This window comes from Drosophila nasuta, chromosome 2R (assembly GCF_023558535.2).
Source record: "Drosophila nasuta strain 15112-1781.00 chromosome 2R, ASM2355853v1, whole genome shotgun sequence".
NCBI classification, from domain to species: Eukaryota; Metazoa; Arthropoda; class Insecta; order Diptera; family Drosophilidae; genus Drosophila; species Drosophila nasuta.
Window position 1 is genome coordinate 26,009,376 of NC_083456.1, and position 17,123 is coordinate 26,026,498.

Genomic DNA, 17,123 nt, shown 5'->3' on the forward strand with positions numbered 1-17,123 from the left:
TTTGCATTTTGTATAAAGCACACTGCAAAGTTGCTCAACTACGAGCGCAAATAGATGGACGCAAAGTTGATAAAGAAATAAAAATCGTTTAAGTTGGGTGAGTTGATTATGCGGCAAGCCTATTGGAAAAATATTTGCATATTGCGATGGCATTTTTTTCGGGCAAAATTAATTCTGTAAATGAAACGCATTTAGAAATACGATTTCGTTGCTGCAATAATCAGGCGAGACGGCAAACAAGCAATCGGCATTAGCAACAGCAACAGCGACAGCAAAGAAACAATAACAAGGCAAGTTGACGAAATGTGTTTCAAGTTCGTTGCTTGAGTCTTTCGATTTGCGTATTGTTGTTGTTGCTGTCGAAGTTTAGTCAGAGCCAACAAATATTTTGATGTATGCGTAAATTGCGTAAATTTCTGTGTGCTCTTGCATGCATAGTATGTGTGTGAGTGTGTGTGTGTACAGTCAACAATGGACAAGGTCAGGCCAAGTAGTTTTTTATAATGACAACACACGTTGTTGTTGTTGTTGTTGTTGTTGTTTTTTGGGTGCGCTTGACATTTATGGCTGGAAATTTGAGCGTTCGTTGTCGTTGGTGTTGTTTGTGCATGCTTATTGATAATTTAATTAGCCATTAGAGCAGCATTTAGGCGTTGCCGCCTCTTTTACTAAAATAAAATATATTTAGGTAAATATATCTTTTGTGTTTTGCATTGCAACAGCGAAGTGTGCACGTCATCTTGTTAAATGAGCGTGAGAAATGCCACAAAGATTGACTAATAAGTGCTCGACAAGTTAATTAACTTCAAAATGCCTTTTCTATTTTAAGGTTTCAGAGAAAAAACCCTAAAACATTTATCATCTTAACTGGCAAATTGTTTGTTGGCAAATAAATATCAATAAAAATCGACAATACATTTGCGACTTTTACATTTTAATCAGTGTGTTTACAGCTGACAGCTTCTAATTATGAACGTGCCACGCCCCTCTTTTTTGACACTCATCTCTCAGCTCATCCCACTTGACCCATCGACAGTCGACTTGAGCGCTGTCTCTCTTCAAGTCTTCGAGTCTCAAAGTCTCTTTCAGAGCTGAGTCATGGGGCGCAGGAAATGCATTTAATAAACTTTGTTTATTTGACAATCAGTTCCATAATGAACTTACATAAGCAAAACAACTGAGACGAAAAAACCAAAAAAACAATTGTAAATTACAGCAAGAAAAACAATGCAAGCTGCTACTGGAGAATGATTGATGATTGGAAGCTACTACCAGTATCTAATCATATGTAATCAAGTTAATGCAAAGCACGCCACATAAACAAGTCCAGTCTCCGTCTCTCTCTTTCTCTATCTCTCTCTGTCTGTCGTCACGCAACAAAGGCGACAGATGATTGGAATTTTAAGTGTAAGCGATCCTCAAGGAATGCACAATTGGTTCTTTTCGCTTCGCCTCCGTGTACGTTGGGGAATTCCAAAACAGCAACAAGCTGCAAAAACAAAGCGCAGTCTTGTGGAATTTCCATTCAACTCGCTTCCCTCAAGGCGGAAGATGCTACACACACAATGTAAAATGCTACCCTGTAAAATTGTGCGATAGCAATCAAGCAAACTCAACTCGAATTCAACTCACAAAACGAGTACAAATTAATTACAATTTGATGTCATTAACCCGCTGGCAATTTAATCAGCTGAAGATGCTGACAAATGCTTTAAATGATATGGCCAAAAGATTATGCAATAATCTTGTTTTGTATTTGACACAATTACAAACTTGTTCGCCCTGCTCAAAAATGCGGTCGGGTTTTTCGCTTGACGCAGCGTGCAAATATGCAAAAGAGAGCGGGGAGTGAGAAAAGGGCGCCGGAGGAAAAGTCAAATCCAAAGCTGTCGAAGATTATGCAATTATTTGTGTGTGGCGACAAAAGACAACAGCAGGAAGACGACGTCTTGTCTGATTGACGGGATGACTGAGCGATTGGCTGATTGATGGCGCCTAAAGGAAGCAACACATTTTTTTGTTTGTTTCATTTTCGTTTTTTACATTTGCCCAGCAATCAAGTTTGAATTCGCATTCGCGTCAAGTGGGTCAACATCAGTGGGTCAAAAGTGTTGAGAGTGTGTTGTGAATGTGTGAAGTGTGTGTTTCAGCCACATTTTTGATTGCAATTTAACATTTTATAATGTGTTGTACTTTTACTTACGTTGATATCAGCATTTTTTTTTTGCTTTGTGTTTATGTGTTTTTTATTTGTTGTTGTTGTCTGCCTCCGGGTGGGTGTTTTAAGCTTTTGTTTAGTTATTTAAATGCTAGTTACTCGACGCCGAATTTTTTTTGGTTGGGGAGAAAGAAATAACAACAATCAACTCGATGGAAAACGTAACTCGTTAATCTTTTGCAATGATCCAGTGGAGATTGCTGTTTTCTGTTTCTGTTTTATTTTTTTTTATGCCCACATTGCTGAAATGTACATATAAACAATATTTAAACAATGATCATGTTTCGAGTGTAAATTGTTGTTTGATTTGGAGTTTGACGAGCTCGCCGAAAGTTATTTCAATGTGCGTCACATAACGCGAGATGTTGAAAAAAGAGACAAAAAAAACTATTATCGAAGCACTCTCTAAAAGAAAAAAAATTAAATACAGTTATCCAAGTAATGTGAGACAATTACTCAAGGATTTGTTGTAATCCAGGAGATTGTTTTTGAGGGCAAAGTGCGACCTTATCATTGCCTATATATGTATGATATTTCTGTTAGTCATAATCATATTCATTATACAATCATCAACAGTTTGCGGCTTGACTGCGACTACTGTTAATTTCATAAAATGAGAAAAAAAAATGAGAAAACGTTAACGTTTAAGCCAAGTCATGCTATCTACTCTATGTGAATGACTTTAATGCCGGAGTGGACGATCAATTACAATGTTTTCTGGTCGCACTTTATACGATTTTGTCATACGGTTTCAGAGCATATCAAAAACTGAAGTCCAAAAGCCGCTTAACTACAACACAGCAATGTTGCTTGCTCGCTACCCACAACAACAACAACTACAACAAGTTTAAATAACAATGTTAATTGAGCCAAGCCAAAAGCAATGTACGCAGTTGACATTGGCGCAGTTTTTTTCGGACAGTTGTTGTTGATGCTTCACTTCAACACTTTACGGAATGTTCTTTACATTCAAGTTGGACCAGCATCTCAACCTGTTGTTGTTATTGTTGTTATCTGATTGGTTGTCGTAACAAGGTCAAACATGCAATTTGCTTTCCGTGCAACTGCAACGGAAAGTTTTATTGTTTAATTTTTTCTGGTCTGCGTCATCGTAGCTTGAGTTGATGATATGATATTATTAAGTATTTGGTCAATAAGCGCAATTTCATCAGGCTTTAAACGACTCTGACGCTTCGCTGCACTTTGATGCATGACGCATTTTAGTTAGTTAAGTGCCATGGGCCAAGCGAAGTAAACGAAACGACGTCAAGAGTGGCTTCAATGGGTTCAATGAATCTGCAACACCAACAACAACAATACCAACAACAACAACCACTTCAGCAACAACTCAAGACTCGCACACTAAACTGGTTGCAGGCTCCGCTTAAACAAAAACCACATTTGTGAATAACGAGCTAATAACGCAGTTTAAATACTCTGCCAAAATGCCAGAAATACCAGAATAATATCTCACTTTCTTTTCGGCACAACAAAAAAAAATATTTATTTAATACTTTAAACACATTTATGGAATTTGCTATGAACTGCAAAAAATTCAACTTTTTTTTGTAAATCAATGCATTTTAATTTGCAAATAATTATTGGCATATTTAATGAGCGATTAATTTTTTAAACATTCTCTTTATACTCGAAGTTTTAACATTTCTGTTAATCAAAGGCATTCAAGGAAGTTTTAAGCTAATATAAAATATGTTTAGCATATTTAATGAGCATTCTCTTTACTCTCATTCATTTCATTCATTCATTATTGTTAAACAGGATTTAAACACATTTTTCAATGTTTCGAGCACTGCACAAAAAATTAAATTTTAAACCATTTTTGGAAGATTTATTGACAAAAACATATTTTAAAGCCTGTTTTTTAAATTCAAAATTCGCTTGTTTGTTAAACAGCATTAAAACACTTATATGGAAATTTTTCAGGTACTGCAAAAAAAAACATTTTTTTAAGTAGTTATTGACCTATACGAAAATAGAGAAATCTTTTATTTTTGCTGTGATTAGTTGTAGAATTTAGCATAAGCAAAACAGCAAGGTTTGAGTAAACTTTTAATACTTTAAATACATTTTGGGAAATTTACGTAAACTATAAAATTTCAAATTTTTTTAAAGAAAAATGTAAAAAAAAATTATTGTCATACTTTTTGAGTAGTAAAGTAATACTTCAAAGTATTTTTTATTAAAGTAATATTTGAAGTGCTCAGCAGTAGATTTAAATGATTCGCCCAAGCTCAACAGCGAAATTTGTTAAATAGATTACTGCATCTTTTTTGAAATAAAACGAATTTAAATTTTAATAAATTAGTGGTAAATGATTCTATAAGTTTATTTTAAGAGTATTCTCTTTAGAAGTTAAATTTTTGAGTTTCTACTTTAACTGTTAAGATAAAGAGAAAAAGCAATGTTTGCCTACAGTTGACATTCCTAACTCACATCAAAATAAAAGTACTCTCGTTGGCAGTGTATCGCAAATAAGTTATTGCCAAATATTAAGCAATAACGGGCAGTTAACAGACCATTCGCGAGGCAACAAAAATTGCAAATGCTAATACACACACACACACAATATGTAAACACAATTAAATAACCATATAATTTTCAATTTCATTTTGAATTGTGATTTGGATGTGAAATTTAGATTTAGATTTCAAATGAAGCAATCGATAGTCTTGTTGCAACGTCTGAACGACTTTTGCACAGCTGCTCGACGTCAGAGATATTATATAGTATCGATATATACATATAGTAATATAGTATATATTGCGTACCGGAAAAGCCAAATTGGTTTTATGACTGTGGAATCGTTGCCTAAATGTTCCAAGTACTGTGTGTGAGGCCTAACTGCTTAATAATTCATATGTCGATGTACTGATGTTTTTCTGTTTTTGTTGTTGTTTTTTCATGTTTTGCGTTGCGTGATAATAAAAAATTTAAATAGCCAAACGGCGACGGCATGTGGCAGCCATTAAAGTGCCTTAAAGGCCCGGCCAAGATGGCTTTAGAACTCGACTCAACTCGATTCGGTTAACTGCCTGCAAAGCACACTCTTAAAGCCGGACGGACGGACAGACAGACGGACAGACGGACAACCGAGTGAACAGTTAGAGTTAAAGCTTTACTTTCGCTCTCTGTTCAAGTTGTTTTGGTTGGTTTTCTGTTGTTGTCTTGCGTTTTCCATGGCGTTTTCAATTTCATTTTCATCGACTGCTTGTTTTTCCGATGACATAATTTCAGGCACGTCTTGAGGTGTGAGTGTATGACTGTGTGTGTGTGTGTGTGAATTGTATGCGAGTGTGTGCGACACAGTTTTCTGTGTGTGTGTATGTCTGCAACTGCTGCAACTTCTTCGGCACTTGGCCATTGCGGCACAACATTGCAAACCAGTTGAATAGTAGAGTGTAATTTACTGCCAACTGGTTAGGCGGCCTCTCAACAATTATACATACTAAACTATATATGTATATATGTATGTGTATATATACAGCTGGATAGATAGTTTCTTGGCTCACCCGCGCCAACCGAGAAAACCGAGAAAACCGCTTTTTGCACATTTATTACCATCCTTAGATAATCATGTTGCTGTGGTTTTATGGCCGAGAATTTGGCAATCGAACTAAACAACTGGATTCAATCTGGCTTAGCTTTTGCTTTCAGCCAAAAAAACACACAGAACTGAACTCAATTCGAGTTCGAACTAAAAACTGGTCTATGGCTCATATAGTTTATTTGTGTCTGTGTTTTAATAACACAATTTTCCAGTTGAAAAATTACTTGAAAGAGAATGGCCGCCACAATTAATAAATAATTTTCTCAATCTTGTTACATTTTTTTAACGTTACATCAACACAAGTAATTTCTCTTTCTCTGCGAGAACTTTAACAACTGCGCCACGTGGCTTGGAATGTGTGTAATTAATAATTCATTTGCTTGGTTGAAGCATCCAACTCTTTAAAGCCTTTCGATTGATTGATTTCACACAGTGCTTTATTATGCTGACAGTTCAATGGCATTAGCACAAAAGGAAAACAAACAGCAAGCAGTGATTTCCCCGCCCCTTTTTGGCCAGTCTTTGTCCAGGCTCATTAAGCCTGGCTGGCCATTTGACTTTAGCACAGGGCAGCAACAGACTCGAGAGTAACAAGGGTTTTAAGTGCAACTGACAATCGTCGGAGTTGCCAGCGGCGAAAAAAAATATATAATAAATTTGCTTAATTGATCCATTAGACCCTGTCATTAAGTGACCAGAGAGCTCCACTTCAGCCAGTGCTAGCTACTGCTAAATGAATGACGTTAAACAATCTTTAGCCTATGTAAGCCGTAAGCCGTAGCATACAGTTAGTAATTAGTTTAATAACCACTTAATCGGAAAAGGCAAAACTAGAATTAAGCGACTTTTCGCAACTACCTTGATTATAATGAAGCAACGCATCGAGAAACAGAAACTGACAGACAGAGATAAAGAGCTATGGGAGAGTGCAGTAATTAATTAAATTCTTAAATCCGTCTAACAAGTATTTAATATGCAATTAAAAAAATACAAATAAAACAAATATATTCTTGAACTCGGTTTTTGGCGCGTGTTGAAACAACATAAATTCACTAATCAAATATTAAAATCACATAATTAAAGAATAAAAGTAGAATGAACAAAAAATATAAACAAAAGCAATAAAGAAATGCGAGCAGAAGAGCAGCAGCAACAAAAACAGAAAAACAAAAACAAAAACAACAAAAAAAACCCCAAAGCCAACAAAAATACCAGTTCAAGTTGAAGCTGAAGTTCGGAAATGCAGCGAGAGAGTGTGGAAAGAAAACCTTGACAACAAATTTTCAGGGCCAAACGCAAGAAGGTCGTTGCTTGCTTTGGGTGCACGAAAATGCGACAATGAATATGCAGTTGAATGCTCATTTCAAAAGTCACAAGTAGCATATTATTATCGCTTGTTGTTGCATCTGTATTTGTATCTCTATCTCTTTAAATGTATCTGTATCTTTTTTGTGTTGCAACTGTTTGCAGTGTAAATGTGTAAAAAGTCACAACATCCATTTAAGCTGAACTTTGCTCGCAATTGAATGACTGACTGACTGACTGGCTGAATGACTGAATGACAAACGGAGCTACAATGTCGGCCGTGCTTATAAATTGCTGCTGACCTCTTGGCCATTGCAGTGCAGTGAGCGTCGTCTGTTTCACTTCCAATAGCTGTTAATTATAACCAATTAGAATCGACCTGGAAATCTCAGCTGATCAACAACTGAACTTGCGATTATCTTAGATAATAATATTGTTAATATGTTAACACACACACACACAGTGTATATGGGAGTGCACACACATCGAGTGTTAACTCAGTTTTAATTGACATGCATTGCAAATATTAACTTGAGATCAAGTTACAGACACATAAACACTTAACAAGGTCTCAAGTTGTATGTTAGCTAGGAGAATTCCAGAAAGAGACTAATCTCGAAGTCGATTTTATTTGATTTATTTCGCCCAACTCTCGTTTACAATGGAACAGTAATTGCCGTTGATTGGTTTTGCGAATATTCTAACAGCGTTTTGGGAGCGACAACGACGACATTGGGCCCGCTAAAGTTGTCCATTTGTATGCAAAACGTTTTGCACATTTGAAATGAACAGTAGCCCAGCTCCTGAAGCTGAAGCTGAAGCTGAGGCAGAAGGTGGGCGGGGCAATGAAACAGTCACGTTGCTCAGTTTGGTTTGCCTTGTGTGTTGTTTCTTCTCTTCTTTTTTGGTTTTGCTGATGTGGACGATGATGGAAGCGACCTGACAAAGCCGCAACAAAAAGTAATTGTCGTCGTTGTCGAAGAGACAACAAAGCGGCTCAGCGGCGGCCATTTGTCTTTACAAAGAATATTTATTGTTTTATTATTATTATTATTGTTATTCTCTTAATATTGTTTGCGAAATGATTTCCTGAAAACAACACTCTAAAGCACTTGAGAGAGGTGCCAAGCTCGTCAAACTCCAAATCTTAATGCTGTATTTAACTAGCAAATTTACACTTACAGTTCGCGATCTTAAGCCGTTTCCTGTGTGTGAGTGTGTGGAGGTGGGGTTAGGTTCCTAACTATATATATCTATATATATACGTATTTGTGTTGGAAAAAAAGTCGTTGAATGTCGTCAACTGTGCGCAAATATTTGCACAAGTTAGTGTATGTGTGTGTATGCGAGTGCGCGTTTGCTTTTTGGTAATCCACTCTTGATTAGCTTGATTGATCCCGCACTACAAACGACTTAGGGCACAAACTTGATCACACGCGCCTTCTACTTTACTTGTGTACTTAACGTTTTCTTTTCTCTTATGCTGTTATCGACACACACTGTGTTATCGTTATCGTATCGCTTGCGATGTCACCAAATAATCGCGACGTAACTATAGCGGAAAAAAAGACGAGGGAGCGAGTTCGTAGACGCGTGCGTTGCGCTTTAAGCTGCGACTAAGACTGACTTCAAGTTGTTGCCCAAGCTGAGACCTGAGCTGCGTTTGTTGTCGCTGTCGCTGGCGTCGTTGACGTCGCTGTCGATGCTGCGACGTCGCTGCTAACTTTGCACTTTACACTTTTCGTCGGAGAGCAAGAGCGATAGAGCGAGAGCACTATTGAGTGCTTTTTTCATCGAATTTGTAGTAGAGGCGACAGGTCTGTTGCACTTTTACACGTGCGTGGAAGGCGCGTGTAAACGTTTGGACTTGCTGTCTCGCTGTTAACTAAACAGCAGCTACCTGTGAACGCGCGCGAAACGCAGAGTGTAAGCACAAAAAGCTCAATAAGTCACTCACTCGCGTACTCACTCGCACTTGCACTCAAAGACAAACTCGTAAAGTATGTTTGTGTGTGGAATGAGCGCGTGGTCTCTGGCACTTGCTTTTGAGTAATTTGCGCGATTCGCTTTTGAGTTTTTAAGTTTTGCGCTTTGACGACGGCAAAGTTTGTTGGCTTCGCTTGTTTGCTTTTGCTCCTTGCTCTCAACGCTCGCAGCTCGTTCACCTTCAAATGTGTTCGGCATGTGCGTACAAAAGGGCTTCTGGCAGCAGCTGTTGTTGGGTTTTTTCTTTACTGACGCTGGCGTCGCTGTTGACGTTGCTGCTTCTGCTGCGTTGCGCTTATGTAAGCTGGCGACCTTGAAAGCATCGCTTGACGCGTCGTGCATAAAACAATGCGCATCAGACGCTTCTTTTTCTTTTGTCCGCTTCTTCTTCTACTTCTGCTCTAGAGAATTGCAACAGAAAAGTCGCTCCAGCCATTCACTCGGAATTGCAACACGTACGTATGTTGACAACAACAACTATACAACAACACTAATAAGCAGGTTCTTTTCCTGTCACAAAGTGAATGAAGTTGTGAATACCCAAATGCTATGAATATAAAATATATGTATGTATATAAGGAAGTCAGGAAGGAAATATTTTAATTATGTACAAAATATTGTGAACTTGTTTTTAATTAACTATAAGATCTGTGATAATAAGCAAGAACTCCTAGATTAATGTATCAATAATTAAAAAAAAAATTTAAATTAAAAATACTTCATTAAGAAAGTAAAACCTGTTATAAAAAATTCTCAAAATGAATGCAACAATAATAAGGAACTCTCAAAAAGAAGTGCCAATAATTTTATAATGATAAAAAATTGTCACCTTTAAGTACCACTTGCTATAACTATTCATATAAATAATAAGTGTAGAAAAACAAAATTTGTAATGAGTTCATTTGAATTCAGAGTTTGCAAATGTCAGTTATATTTGTTGTGTATATGGTGCGAGCACATTAATAATCATATTTAAAGCGAATCCGTAATAGCAATAATAAGTTATAATTTGTTTAATTTGCTTTTAATGCCAAATATGCGTGCGCATTAAGAAGTCACAAGCCGCAGTCAAAGACACGTCAATGAGATTTGAGTTGTTGTTTTTAAGTTTTGAGTTTTGGTTTTTTGCGCGTGGTCAAGGCGAAACTTAATGTTTTAATTGTAATAATTAAAGTGGCAAAGAACGAACGCGTTGAGAATTGAGTGATGGACAGCCAGACGCATAGATAACGAAAACCAAAAACCGCAAAATCAATAAAGAAAACTTCAAAAACCTGCCAACTTTAACATCAACATCAATATCAATTTGAATCTCCATTGGGGATTGCACAATTTCAATGCCACACATTTATTAACAACTTGAGGGCGTTACTTAGGGCGTCTCTTACTCTGGGAGACATGAGAAAGACATGAGACAAGAGGAAAACAACAAAACGAATAGAGATAAATCGAAGATGAAATGCTCTCTTGCGGCATTAATGAATATGTTGTAGATGAAACACACACCTATGAAATGTATATCGATATCGAATTTATTGCCCCAAATTATGCTTTATATTAACATTTTTCAGCTGTTTGGGAATATGAAACACTCTTTTGCGTCGAGTGTGTTACACATTTTGTGTTTAAATTAAAATGCTGGAGTGCATAAAAAAAGAGTATAACCAAAATACAAATAAACACAAATATAATATGTGGTATTAAGAAACCAACCGGGGCGACATTTGCGCAATGCTGACATTGAAAATGCCCAACTGCCCATCGATGTCGCTGTGGGTGTTTTATTGTTGTTGTTACTGTTGTTGTTGCTGGCCAAATGTGCCATCAAATTGAATGTTGCAACAATGCGCGCATGAAATTGAAATCGAACATTTTAAGCCATTTTTGTATTGTCTGTTGTTGTTTGTCGCTTAAACGAACACACACTCAAGGGACAACAACGAGTGCAAAATTGTGATGACCATGCAAAGACAAGGAACGAGTTTTGATGTTGCCTTAAAGTACTTGTAACTACATCGAAATATACGAAATATTGGCAGTTCCTTGACGCATTACGCATACGCCGCGTGCAACGCTGCTTCGAATTGAGTTTATAGCGCATTAAACTCAACTTATTCGCTGTAAACATCCTCATTGCACAGTCCATTTAATTGTTGTAATTCACCGAAAAACCGAAAATAAAGTAAGTTCATAAACAAATGAACACGCTGCAGCTTCATCAACGTCACCTACAACAAGCTCTCCCTCTCTCTCTCTCTCTCCTCTATCGCTCTGTCTCTCTCACTGACGACGACAACGCACTTGACATCATTTTGAAACTGTCAGCGTGCTAATGAGCCCTGCAAAGTGATTTCCAAGCTGGCCCGCCAGCACTTCATCATTTTGCTGGGTTATTTTTCGTAATGCGACTATAAGAAACATGAATCACTTCGGCCTACTCCGAATATATTTCTTCTAGTTCGCCTCATCATAGTTTTTCAGTCTGCAGCTAATTTGCCGAAAAACGCCAGCTCATGCTGATTCAATTTGTGCAGTTCCAAACTCACAACTCTAATATAAATCTCAAAAAGGCTGCAAAAAGACCTTCAGACTGCAGATGGAAGCCAGGTTTTAGCCTCTTGGTTTTTGTCTTTCGTAAGCGTTTGCTTTAATTTAAATTAAAGCGACACACCCACACACAATGATTTAAATATTTGTTTGTACACTGAGATACTCTTATGGCAAACTTTTTTATTGAAATTTTAAATATACTAAATTTTATAGTATATTATATTACTTACAAATTGTTATGATATCGAATTAGAAGATGCTTATTCGAAGAAAGAGAAGCCAAACCAGAATATTAACAAGTTTATAACGTAATAAACTTAACAAAAAAAATATCTAATTCTTCGTTCTTCAAAAAAGTACGAATAAGTATGGTATGAAAATTAATAAATTTTCAATCGTAATATCAGATTTTGAAGGCAGAACGTTATAAATTTGATATTTTGGTTTGATTTTAAATTTATTCTATTATTCTATTGTAATATAGAAAATTCAATACTATTTCAAATTTATGTGTAACATTTCTTCTATGATAAAGTTTGAATATATTTTATTTTGAGTCATATTTATTTTTATTTTTTTTATATTATTTGAAGTTTATTAAATTAGTTGTTTGAAGCATTCCATTATGACTCATAACTTTTTGAATTTTGTACACAGAAAGAAAAAAATCTAGGTTGAAAAGTATTTTGCAAGTTTTGATTTTTTCGATCATAAAAAAGTAAAGAATAAATCTTCTTGCTTCAGTTTTGAATTCACATAATATTAATTCAAGATTATATTCTTGATTTTATCACTTTTTTCTTTATTTGAACGATTGTAAATAAATTTCTTTTAACACACATAATCATGAATTTCTTGAATCAATAATTTCTTAGTATTCTTTAAGTCCGAGTTTTATATTATTTTAAATGCATTATTTCTAGTTTTAACTTAGACATAAAAAGTTGTCTAAGTTTATGTCTTTGAAGTGTGTTTTCATCTGTGAAGCTGCCAGCTGCTTTAAAAAGCTAATGAACTTTGCCAATGTATACCAGAAATAAATGGACGAAAAAAAAACCCCGACCAACGCAATTTGTTTATAGTTTTTTTGCCTTTTCGGTTGTTCAGTCGGTCTTTCAAGCAATTTCCAGCGAATAACCACATAAGTAAAGCTTGCAATTTTCTAACTCTGCGTCTCCGTTTCAGTCTCTGTTACTCTTGGTCCGTCTGTCTGTCTGTCTGTCTGTCTGTCCGTCTGTCTGTCCGTCTGTCTGTGTGCTTGCCTCTGGCTCTTAAGCTTTTCTGGCAAGTCATGCCATGCGACGGTTGCGACTGCGCCTTGAACAAGTTTGTTGACTCCATCAGCTTGGTCAGTGCAACACAGTTACAGTAACAAACCAGAACAACAGCAACAACAACTGTAGAGTAACAACTTTACTGTTTACCACAAATGGCAAATACAGTTGAAAGAAATTGGTTGACAATATTTTGGCTGTTGCCCATGGCATCAATTGTAGTCGTAATAATACAACATGTCGCATCGCAGGCTTCGAAAACATCTCTGTATTCAGTTGTTTCTTCAGCTCATTTTGAGCTTTACGATGTGCCACAATTTCAAATTCAACTATTTTTTTTCGCTTTGCTTCTTTGTATTGTTTACTTCATCGCATTTATTGCCAGGTCGGAGCGTTGAAGCGTCAGAGCATCGCGCATCGCAGAGTTGGGAAGAGAAAGAGCCAACAGCAAAAGAGGCAGAGATAGAGACGAAGATAGAGATGAAGATGGAGATGTAGACTGGGTAAACTCCATGCCCATTCATTCATGTAAACAATTTTTATTTCGGTTTCACGGCGATTGCTGTAAAAACGAGCACAAGGTCGTCGTCGTCGTCGCAGCAGACTTTTCAGGTATAGTCTATAGATATAGGAGGAAGCTGCTTGGGAAGCTGCGCTTCAATGTTTCAAGTTGCCACAATCTCTGGCACTCGCACTCTCTATGTGCAACCAAGTCTCTGTGCAACAGCGCCAAATTAATTGCATTTTGGCCGCAATTCCAATCTTAATTCAGAGGCTCATAAAACGCATTTGAGTCTTTAATGCTTTTATGCTTTTGCGCTTAACGTAATTTCATTTGCGATAACTCTTTTTTCCCTTTCGCCTCAAACTTGTTTTTAACCGCTCCACTTTGCTCTGCACTGTGTGTCCTAATCACCTATTTCTTATTTTATGCTTTCGCATTTTTATTTTTTATTGCAGTTGCCACTGGGCCAACAGCCAAAATACAAAAACCAAAAAATTAAAGCTGCCAGCCAAAGCTTTTTAGACCAACTCGAAAACAGCGCTGAGCACGTGAAGGAAGCGATGAAGCATATCGTGAGTCCTACATAGCAATACCGATACTTCGTGTAGTCACGAGCAAGTGAAGGAAGCGATGAAGCATGTCTTGAAATTTCTATATATCATTGCAATACTATCGATAGTTCGTGTAATCACGATTTGATTTTTAAGCCCGAATCTCAAATATAAGGGACGCTATTAAAAGTAGTTGACTATAGAAATTCTTTATGATATAAAGTAAAAGTAATGTTTAAAAATGAACTGTTGAAAAGCGAGCTTCTTTCATATGAAATAAAGCGATGAGCATGTGAAGCAACCGATGAATCATATCGTGGAAATTCTATATATCATAGCAATAATACTATCGATAGTTCGTGTAATCACGATTTGATTTTTAAGCACGAAATCTTAAATATATGTAGTTGACTATAGAAATTATTTAAGATATAAAGTAAAAGTAAAGTTTATAAATGAACTGTTACGCGCTGAGCGCGTGAACGACGCGATGAATCATAACATGAATTCTGCACAACATGGCAATAATACTATCGATTGTTCGTATAATCACGAGTTGATCTCGAAGGGACTCTATGAAAAGTAGTTGCAGATAAATTATTGAATATGAACAGTTAAAAACCGTGCTTCTTTCAAATGAAATTCATTTATTAAGGGAAAAGTACATAACTTAGCTACCTAGATTTTACTTTAATAAGAAATATGTATTCCCTTATTATATATACACATCTTTTCTCTAATATGAACTGTTAGAAACTGTGTTTGTTTCAAATTATAAATAATTCAAATATATAGTAAAAACTCAATGATGAAGAAACACTTTAAAAGGCAGTTTAATATTGAAAATAGTTCTAATCTCTACTAAAATATTATCTATAGAAAACTGTACTTCATTCAAATTAAAGTACAAATAATTTTAAGAAAAAAAGACTAACTTTTTATTTCAATTACTTATTTTATTAAAATTTTAAGTTGAATTTTGCTATATCTGACCATGTAGCAAAAAGATTAAGTAAAAATAAAATACACATAATCTCTACCTTTAATTACTCATCTCTATTTGCAATGTGAACTGTTTGTTCCGTTTGGAGAATCTTAATTTAATGACTCATTGCCCATCGAGACTTGCATGTCATGCATGTGATGCATGATGCAACCGCAAAACCAAAAAACAGTCGCTTAAAGAGAATGCTTCGTGTACTCACGAATGGCTTTCAAGCAAACACACATCGCTAGCACGAGAGCGGAGAGAGGAGAGCGCAGTGATCGGCTGTGGCAACTCTTTTGCTGTGGTACTGCCAAAAATGCTATTATGCAATTCTCAAAGCTTGTTGTGCTGCCCGCTGTCGCTGCTTCTGCTGCTGTTGCTGCGCTTTAATCGCAAGCTGCTTAATTTATGACAGTTTCAAGCCAAGTCGCCTCTCTCACACAGCACTAAGGAAATTGCAATCATTTTTGTTGTTGTTGTTGTTGTTGGCTTTTTATCGCTGGTCCATTTGAAATCTGAATTTCAGTTTGTCTTGCCCTCTTTGATGTTGCTCTTCGCTTCCAACCTGTCGAGACTGAACCACAAAAACAAAAAAAAAACCAAAAAAAAAAACTAAATTTGGTTATAAACTCAGCCATATGCGAACCAAATGTGTCAAGGTCTTTTGTAAAAATGTAAAAAAAAACCAAATTCGACTGGCAAATGGACAAAAGATACTCGAGTTGAGTCCAGTTCAAGCCACACTGTGCTCGCAATTTTTTTTTGGCGGTGCTCTGTAATTATACACACTCTCAGTACTGCAAAAAGGGAAAACATTTTTTTTTTGTTGGCCACAATGCGCAGCATTTGAGCACATTTGAGTTGGCAAAAAGCAACAACCGTTGATTGAGCGAGCGCCTTGTGCAAGCCGTCTTATTGAAGCCAACATTTTGAGCAGCACACTTAACTTAAGCCAATTAGCGGGCCGGGCAAATTTTGTTGCTAATGCTACAAGCAAATAAGCGCAAATAGACGCAGAAAATTGCGGGTTTCTGTCGGACAAAGACAATGCATGGGCTTCTTGCAGCTAGTGAAAGTACTTCAAAGATATTGATTGCGAATAACAGAAATAGCAAAAATACGTGTATGATGTCACTCAGGGGAACGGACAACAAACGCTTAATATTATCGATTTTTACGAATGATTTATGTAAATGTGCAGGGAAAAGTATTTTAGAAGGGTTAAACTAGCAGAGAAATTCAAATACAGCAGATAAAGCTTGAAATTATATTTAAGAATCAGTTGAATTTGTAAACTTACATTTGAGCTAAAGACTCAAACTTTAATGTGCTTTAAGCTTTTACTAAATATTTTTATTTTACTAAATATATAAAATATATTTTGCTCAACGACATCTTCATCATTGGCTATAAATATAATAATCATAAATACTTATAATACTTATGACCCCAAAAAAGAACTTGAAATTAAATCGATTTGTTCTGTTTACGTGATTAATGGACTTTCATTGAAAGAATAAAAATATAAATTCAAATACAGCAGATAAAGCTTGAAATTATATTTAAGAATCAGTTGAACTTGTAAACTAAAGACTTAAGCTTTAATGTGCTTTAAGCTTTTACTAAATATAGCTGATATTGCTCAAGAGTCAACGGTACTTTTATATTATCAACCCACAAGATCTTTATCATTGGCCAAAAATATATTAATCTCAAATACTTATAATACTTATGACCTCAAAAAAAACTTGATATTAAATCGAATTGTTCTGTTTACGTGATTAATGGACTTTCGTTAAAAGAATGAAAATATAAATTCAAATACAGCAGATAAAGCTTGAAATTATATTTAAGAATCAGTTGAATTTGTAAAGACTTAAGCTTTAATGAGCTTTAAGCTTTATCTAAATATAGCTGATATTGCTCAAGAGTCAACATTACTTTTAAATGATCAACCAACAAGATCTTTATCATTGGCCAAAAATATAATAATCTTAAATACTTATAATACTTATGACCCAAAAAAAAAACTTGATATTAAATCGAAGTGTTCTGTTTAAGTGATTAATGGACTTTCGTTGAAAGAATAAAAGTACTCAAGCACTTTCTTGGCCAGAACAAGTGTCATTCCTTTGTATGCAGCGCAAAAGCAGCGTTAATTTATATGTCCGACATGTG

The 17,123-nt window shown here is 35.8% G+C and overlaps 1 protein-coding gene across 6 annotated transcripts in view; it reads right to left on the bottom strand.

The window, feature by feature from the left end:
• The window catches only part of LOC132785100 (ABC transporter G family member 23), a 31,381-nt gene that overhangs the window by 7,756 nt on the left and 6,502 nt on the right, over positions 1-17,123 (bottom strand). For 2 of the 6 annotated variants that reach the window (XM_060791094.1, XM_060791091.1), the window contains exons 1-2: positions 8,274-8,748; positions 2,204-2,460 (exon numbers count right to left, since the gene is read on the bottom strand). The exons of 2 other annotated variants lie outside the window; for them this stretch is intronic. In XM_060791094.1, the coding sequence (XP_060647077.1) occupies positions 2,204-2,217 (14 nt within the window). In that variant the 5' untranslated portion in view covers positions 2,218-2,460; positions 8,274-8,748. Of the gene's footprint in view, positions 1-2,203; positions 2,461-8,273; positions 8,749-17,123 lie in introns of those variants that run through there. 2 more of the 6 variants (XM_060791092.1, XM_060791093.1) reach the window with 2 other exon arrangements.